Genomic DNA, 8,448 nt, shown 5'->3' with positions numbered 1-8,448 from the left:
ACATTAGTTATGGCTTTCTGGGCATGCACTATTAGTAAATCATGGTATGGTCCATAGTATAAGAACAAATTATATTTACACATTAAACCTTATTACCTTTTAATAAATTTTCAACTAAGTATGAATATGAGTTATGGTTTTCTTGGCATGCAATTTTAGTAAACCATGGTATTGGCCCATAGTATAATAACTAATATAAGAACAAAGTCTGTTTGCACATTAAATCTTATTACTTTTTAATAAATTGTGAACAAAGTATGAACATGAGTTATGGTTTTCTGGGCATGGAGCTTTAGTAAACTATGTTATTGGCCCATAGTATAATAACAAAGTCTATTTACACATTAAATCTTATTACTTTTTAATAAATGGTCAATAAAGTATGAACATGAGTTATGGTATTTTGGGCATGTAGTTTTAGTAAATCATGGTATTGGCCCATAGTATAATAACAAAGTCTATTTACACATTAAATCTTATTACTTTTTAATAAATGGTCAACAAAGTATGAACATGATTTATTGTTTTCTTGGGCATGTAGTTTTAGTAAACCATGGTATTGGCTCATAGTATAATAGCAAAGTCTATTTACACATTAAATCTTGTTACTTTTTAATAAATGGTCAACAAAGTATGAACATGAGGTATGATTTTTTGGGCATGCAGTTTTAGTAAACCATGGTATTGGTCCATAGTATAATAACAAAGTCTATTTATGCATTAAATCTTATTACTTTTAAAAAAATAGTCAGCAAAGTATGAAAATGAGTTATGACTTTTTGAACATACAATTTTAGTAAACCATGATATTGACCCATAATACTATAAAAAAATCTATTTACATATTAAAAATCTACATTATAAAATACTAATAAATATTCAAAATGAAAAATCTTACTACAATTATTTAACTCATATATATTAATTCTTTTATTTTTTTAATAATAATAATATAATTAATTTTTATGATTTTTTATGCTAATAATTTGAAATCATATCATTATACAAACGGTCAACGTTGATAAATACTGTCATTTATTTGTTATTTAATTTATACAATTTTAAAGATGCATACTCTCAAATTCTCAATGTTTATATGGAAAAAAACATGGATAGATCAGATTCGATGTTTCTCACTATGAACGGAGAATACCTTCTATTCATAACTATCGACATTCAGATATGCTAGCTTTAAAACCTTTTAAAACCAAAATATGAAAATTTTGACTTTAGAAAGGTGAACAGTAACATGTGCAGAGACCGCTTTAACGTTATATTCTTACTCTTGCATCCTTTGCAATTTGCGGTGAGAAATATGATCCACTTGTTTTGTTTTTGGAGTCGACATAACTATGTCGTAAGCATCGTACTCTGGAGCCCAGAGAAGTTTTAGGAAGCGTCCAACTTCTGATAATGGATGGCCCAAACCATTTGCAAGTTGCACCATGCCGTGCCTCGCTGAGATTTGAAATGGGACCACGACTGACGCCGACACTGCATTACTGATAAAGTACTTGACATCTCGTGAAAGTTCTCCGACTATATTGAATACCCTTGGCGGTTCTTCTGCAGGATGTGTATGTAATATCAAGTGAGGGATAAGATCCGAATTTTTGGAGTAACCACTGTAAATTAATCTCTAAATCTGCAATGATTTCACCGGAGCTGTCGATGAATTTGCCCATATCTTCTTGCAGTTTGAAACGCAAAGAGTGGAAGGCAGATGAAAGCAGCTTCAAGCACAATCAGGATGTCCTCATGCCGGGTTTCAGATTCCATCCTACGGAAGAAGAATTGGTGGAGTTTTATCTGCGCAGAAAAGTGGAGGGGAAGCACTTCAACATTGAAGTTATTACAACCGTGGATCTCTATAGATACGATCCCTGGGAGCTTCCAGGTTCGAAGTAGATATAGATCCACTACTACTGTTTGATTCGTTCATATAAAATATTTGATTTTTCATTTGTTTCAGAGTGCGAATGGAGGAATTTGTGTTCTCCTTTTAATCTTAATTCTATCTCTAACTTCACAGCTTTGGCTTCAAATGGAGAGAAAGAGTTGTTCTTTTACGTACATCGAGATAGAAAGTATAGGAATGGAGATCGACCTAACAGAGTTACAAAGTCTGGGTATTGGAAAGCTACAGGTGCTGACCGGATGGTTCACAGTGAAGTCTCTCGTTGCATCGGCTTGAAGAAAACGCTTGTGTTTTATACAGGGAAGGCGCCCAAAGGGAAAAGGACAAGCTGGATCATGACCGAATATAGATTGCCACAACTCGAAACTCACAGAATTCAGAAGGTAGTTATTCTAATTTTCATGCTTATTTCACTATTTTACTAGGGACGAGGAAATCCGCGCTTTTGGTCCGACGGAAGCAAGGTGCATATGGAGCTGACTTCATATAAATTCAAAGTGAATATATCCATGATCTCTAGCTATCTAATTTTGATTTTAAATTATTCATTCTATTTTCTGGTGTTATTTTTTCCCTGTGAGAAATGCTTGGGGTACTGAATTTCCCATCATTTGAATACACAAGGTTTGCTAACATATTTTTGCCAATCGTACTATTATCTAATTCTATGTTTTGTTAATGTTATTTTATCTTAAATTTTAGATTTTTATTTTTTATCTTTTTTTTTTAAATGTGTATGCAGGTTGATTATAAATTTGGAAATAAATTAATATAAGCGAAATTTATATTTTTCCCATTCAGATTCATTAGAGTTCCAAAATATTCCAAATCCTACAATTTTTTAATATCTTTAAATTTATTAAAACAGATTATATATATATACATCCTAACCTGGATTTATTTTGGCAGAACGAACTCTCCCTTTGCCGCGTTCGGAAAAGGTCAGGAAAATCCCAGGAAGGAGGTTTTGGAGCAAAGGAACATGGTAAGGGAACGGAAACTGATAGGACAGCAGTCAATAAAGATAATGTTGGGCCTTGTTTACATATTGAAATGCAGGAATCAGGTAGCATGTACCAGTGGCAGACCTGCATGGCATGCAACAACATAAGAACAACGGCGAATCTTCTAATTTGGAGATCAAAGCAGGAAGTACAGATGAAATTGTTAAGCTCGAGGAGTTGCCAACAGATATAAAAGTTGTGCCAAAATCAGTAAGTGGGGAGGAAAGGTACCCAACTCAAATGGAGTACCGAGTAACAGATCAGTCGGAACACAGTCAGGAATGCATTTACAGCAGAGGGGGGAATATTTCTAGTAGAGTGAGGCAGCCCACCTCTTTAAATGACGAGCTTGAACTATCTTTCACCACATCCTTAATCTGTCCAAGGGAACAAGATCTGCCGGTCATGACCAAAGATCTCTATAATAATAATAATAATCCATCTTCCCTAGTTCTCACTAATGCTTTAACTGATGGTGCGTGTTTGCAAACTTTCACTGACAAATTATGGGAGTGGAACCCTGTGAGAAGCAATGGCAGTGGCGCATCCTGCTGATTATTTTCCAATAATCATTCCATTCGTTATGTAGCAGTGTTTATCTAACTGAATTAGCTTTGAAATTCCAACTCAACGTTTATCTTCATTAGAGAGGTGTCGGAGGACCAAGGATCAAATTCCAACTCTCTTCTCCAAGAGAGAGGTGTCGCAGTACCAAGGATCAAATTTCACATGATTATTGCTGCTGTTTTCCACAAAGAGGATACAGTAATAACTTCCTCGCATGTTATGAAAGCAGACAGTTGTTTTGTATAAACCTTGATTTTAGGGTTAAATACATTTAGTTTTTGGATCATTTTCCACGATTTTATTTAAACTATTTATTTTTAGATCATTTTCCAATATTTTATTTAAATTATAGATTTCATTGATTAGATATTTATAGTAAGGGTGGTTTATATTAGAATTGGGTTTTTGGAATTTTTAACTTGGATTATATTTGATTAAAAAATTTATTTTTCTTCTAATTCATTATCTCACTCAGTTTAAATATTTTTTTTCTAATACATCATCCAACTAATAACAACTAATAATAACAATATCTGTAATAATATAAAAATATTTGAAAAAGTTTTCAATTTCAAACCCAAAAATAATCGATGAAATTTAAATATAATTTATTTATGAACCTCTCGGCTATTAACCTGATTGGAATAATATAGTTTGATTGCGATTCACCACAGTCACGCTATTTCTTTATTATTCTCCTATCTGATGCCACACTCCCACGTTCTAATTCTTGAAAGCAGAACCCGATTTTTAACTGTAAGCTTGAAAGCAGAACCCTTGACAACAAGAATTTACTGCTCAGTCCTGTCATGGTGTGAAAAGGATTATACAGAGCTACAGAGAGCAGACGAATCGGGGAAGACGAAGCGCATTGAGGTTTATGAGGGATTTGAATGAGGAGAATTTCGGAGATTTGTCAGTCTTGTGTTGGTCAGGTAGGTCGTTACATGGAAAACAGGGCAGGCCATTGTTTCGAAGAATTTGAAGTCGCTAGGAAAGAAGAGGGCGAAAGCCAAAGATACGCAAGCAGGAGGACGAGGAACAAGAATTTTCTGTGTCAGAATCTGAAAAGCGTTCAAAGCGAAAGAGAAGAATCATTTTTATATTAGTATTTTAACTAATGTAAATGATTAGGTATGTCGTTTTTTTCCTTGTTATTATAATGTATCTTATAAATTCGTTGCTTAATTCGAATGGCATCATCCTCCAAAACCTATCATATCGACTGTTAGTTTGTTCATTTCCAACGGCTCTACTTTCTGTCTCACGCTAGGCTTTCAAATCGTGACTTCACGGAACGTTGGTTAGTTCTACTCATCGCTTTAAGCTTTTTCCTACAACAATCCCAACTCTAGCAGTGTGCAGGTGATGGGTCATGTAGATGATTCTTGACCTGTATTATGAGCATTCATCGACTTAGAAAATTTCCCCAATTTCTTACTGGACTTTGCACAAAAACAACTATGAGCATCTTATAGGTCAATTTAATTGCGGCTTAAATTTTGTTACATTAAATTATGAATTTGACTAAGTAAACTTGTGAATCATAAGAGACACAATATATTTTAGGAGTTTAGCTTTCAGTTCTAATGGAAATAAATTACCATGAAGGAAAGTTCTACTCTATGAAAGTGAGTAAAATGACATGAAATGAAATATAAATCTATAAAAGTATACACATAAAATTTATGAAAGCATGGAACTTTTACTCAAAATAATTCTATATTTTGAATTTTAAGAAACTTATTCTAGGAAACTTTAGACATCTAAATTACCAAAGAATGAAAATTACTTCTAGGATAGCATGGAAATATTATTTAACTCATAAATAGCTTCAAATGATAATTGAGTAGCATCTCCTTTACCCATGAGATTAAGTAGATCAATTCACTAGCATATAATTTTTCTAAGTAAGAGGGATTTTAATGCATCAAATCCTGAATTATTACATAAATGTTTCTACCAAATCCTGAAGGCTTTTATCTTCTTTTTGAGTCATTTGAAAGATTTGCTTTTGAAGGTCATGATGTATAGAATAGTCTTTATTTTTGTAGAAGTATCATTTCCATATGATCCGATGGTATCATTGAATTAGTCCCTAAAATAATGAACCATTTAAGATATCTATTTTCAATTTTTCCAAAGAGCATTTAATAAGATCTACAAAGTATTTCAAATTCAAAAATAAAGGTTTTTAGGTCTTTTGATCTCATACCATGGATGTTGGGAAGTACATATGGAGAAATTTTATTCATTTTAACATTTATATCATTATCCTCAATGGGCAATCCAAATATCTCCTTCATTGTCATCATCTCGATCCATTTGTTTTACCTCCTCTACTAGTTCTTCCTCCTGCAAGAGGCAATCATCTTCTACCTGCAAAAGTAGGAATCTATGATGTTGATGGTGATGTGGTTCTTAGTGCACCATATGGTACAGTGGTGATGGTAGGTAATTATGGAATTGAATTTCTTGAAGTTTGTCCTCTAATGAATCTACCTTTAGAATTCACTCTAAAATTATTGAAATTAAACTTATGGAACTAAAAATGGATGTAGATAAAAATGTTATGCAATTCAAAAACTAAAGGTAGGAGAACCTCACAATCTGATGTGCAGGGTCTTACCTTTCGTCTTACCAAGTTCTCCTTTCCAAAGTTTCATAAATTAAAGAGAAATCTAATTTTGAAGCTAAATCCTATGTATACTTTCCCAACAATGCCACCAAAAATGTGAGTCAATTTAATTATGTATTAAATTTTGTTGCATTAAATTATCAATATAAGTAAGTAAAATTGTCAAGTATACGATATAGTGTATGCTAGGAGTTTAGATTTCAATTATAATGGAAATAAATTGCAATGAAAGAAATTTCTACTCTATGAAAGTGAATAAAATGACATGAAATGAAATATTAATCTAGAAAAGTATACACATCTAATCTATAAACCATGAAACTTTGACTCTAATAAAGCATATAATTCTATATTTTTAAAGAAATAAACTCCTTATAAGAAATCATAGACATTTAAATTATGAAAGCATGAAATTCACTTGTAGGAAAGTGCGGAAACCTTATCTAATTAAAGCTAGAAAATATATTTTATGAAAGAAACAAAATCTAGTTATGAAAGCATTCAAAACTATTCTTTGAAATAAAACATTTTTAGTCTATGAAAGAAATCGCCTCTAATCTATTGAAAACATGAACTTTAATCTAAGAAACACTGAACTTTAATCTAAGAAACACTGTAAAACTAATTTATGTAAGTGTTATAAGAGAATGAAATATGAAAACATCTATGCATATCCTATTATGTAAGTATGAATGTGAAGAAAAAAAAATGTGAATGCAAAATGAGAAACCTATTATTTTGGATGCACAAATGAGAATTCATAAAATTTAAATATTTTTGTACTTTCATATTTCTCAAGTGCTAGATTACAGTCTAGAAAAGAGTGAACCGGCAATTAGAAAAATGAAAATAGAGTATGTATAACAAGTAAATAAGTAAAATCCTAAACTAAATGATCATTGTAATGTAATTTATTTCTTAATTAATTAGGTTACAGAGTTGTAATGACTTCAGAAACTAAATTGATTTATGTTCGGAATCAATGATCTCTTTCTTAATTTGATGAATAGTGAAAAATATTTTTTCTAATATTACATTTGTTGCTCGCAACAACCTGAAAAAAATTCCATTTGAAATATCTACGAATGTCTCCAAAACTGTGTACGGTTTTGAAGAAATTATGAAGATTCACCTAAACGAGCTCATTCTATAGAAACCCATGTTTTATTTTCTCAATATTGCTCTTAATTTTTACATAAAATGTGTCATATGTTACTAATCTAGATCCCCATCTTTTATCAAGAGCTAAAGGCTCACACTTGCGACACTAAGCAAAGTGCTACTACTGATATGTAAAAGAAACTAATTTAAAACATAAGAAACCAAATATAAGCTACATTTATTAGGAAACTACATCTTACAACAAAACAAGAATATAAAACTATAAATTCATTAACATAAGAACTTATCAAATGTGGTTTATTCCTTCATACTTCGGAATTATGCTCCAATATTTCCTCCCTTTGAATGGAAAAGGCACTACTATTTATACAAAAACTAATATAACTAATTAATAAATGTAGATCCACAAATTTCTCCTCCATGCACAAATGTCTCATTTGGCTACAACCATGTGTTAACATCTAGCAAGTAAAATATCTACATATCCTCTCACAAATCTCTAAAATATTTGATAAGGAATCTTATCAAAACTTCTATGATTATTCTCCATCAAATGTGCTTCAATTAATATCTCAAATATTCCTCAAATCTTCAATGGTTGAACATGAAATTCGAATTCGAGACTAAATGGTAAAAAATGACATTGTTGGAGTCTTCAAAAAATGCCTACAAACGTCACAAAACTCATCCAACTTTTAGATATAAGTGAAAACATGTTATTTTTATAATATTTAATCTTAAATTCACTCAAGATAATAAAATAAATTCTTTGGAAGATAATAAGTCTAAAGCCATATATAATCATAAAAATGGTCTTACTGTATGGTTATAAGATAAAGGAATATAGCTAAAAGTGAAATGAAAAGAGAATGAAGAAGATGGCATTTTGGAAAGCCAACACAACACATCTATGTGCAGACTCTTTCCAGCATGCCATGGCCATGGAAGAAAACCATTACTAGAAGACCCCACTAGATTATTTGACTCACCTCGATTATGCAGACTAACCGAATCTGATTTGGTCGACCTACCTTAACTAGGCAAGACCTTAATCTAGGTCAACAGAACTTAATGTTGACAACAAGTCAAAATATTTGTTTAGGCCATCAACAAATAATTTGTCCCATGCTCTTAAGGGACCTTTGTTCTACGGATGCATCTTCATTCTTGTGATGACAATCAAGCCACTACCTCATCGG

The 8,448-nt window shown here is 31.8% G+C and overlaps 1 protein-coding gene across 1 annotated transcript; it reads left to right on the top strand.

Annotated features, from left to right (window-relative positions):
• The first annotated feature begins 1,580 nt into the window (after nt 1-1,580).
• LOC149184902 (NAC domain-containing protein 35-like) lies at nt 1,581-3,696 on the top strand. Its single transcript, XM_089419004.1, has 3 exons — nt 1,581-1,897; nt 2,033-2,301; nt 2,828-3,696. Exons 1-3 carry the CDS (start codon nt 1,651-1,653, stop codon nt 3,113-3,115), a joined length of 804 nt encoding a protein of 267 aa, XP_089275130.1. The 5' UTR covers nt 1,581-1,650; the 3' UTR covers nt 3,116-3,696.
• The last annotated feature ends 4,752 nt before the right edge of the window (nt 3,697-8,448 follow it).

This window comes from Pinus tabuliformis, chromosome 3_2 (genome assembly GCF_031772625.1).
Source record: "Pinus tabuliformis cultivar Carrire ecotype Pingquan chromosome 3_2, CPIR1, whole genome shotgun sequence".
In the NCBI taxonomy this organism is placed as follows: domain Eukaryota; kingdom Viridiplantae; phylum Streptophyta; class Pinopsida; order Pinales; family Pinaceae; genus Pinus; species Pinus tabuliformis.
Note: the sequence above shows the minus strand (reverse complement) of the source record. Positions and strands in the feature narration are given on the sequence as shown.

Coding starts and splice junctions, on each gene's coding strand:
- LOC149184902 (XM_089419004.1), top strand. CDS start 1,651: ATGATTTCACCGGAGCTGTCGATGAATTTGCCCATATCTTCTTGCAGT. Junction 1,898..2,032: donor CGATCCCTGGGAGCTTCCAG/GTTCGAAGTAGA, acceptor CTAACTTCACAG/CTTTGGCTTCAAATGGAGAG. Junction 2,302..2,827: donor AAACTCACAGAATTCAGAAG/GTAGTTATTCTA, acceptor TTATTTTGGCAG/AACGAACTCTCCCTTTGCCG.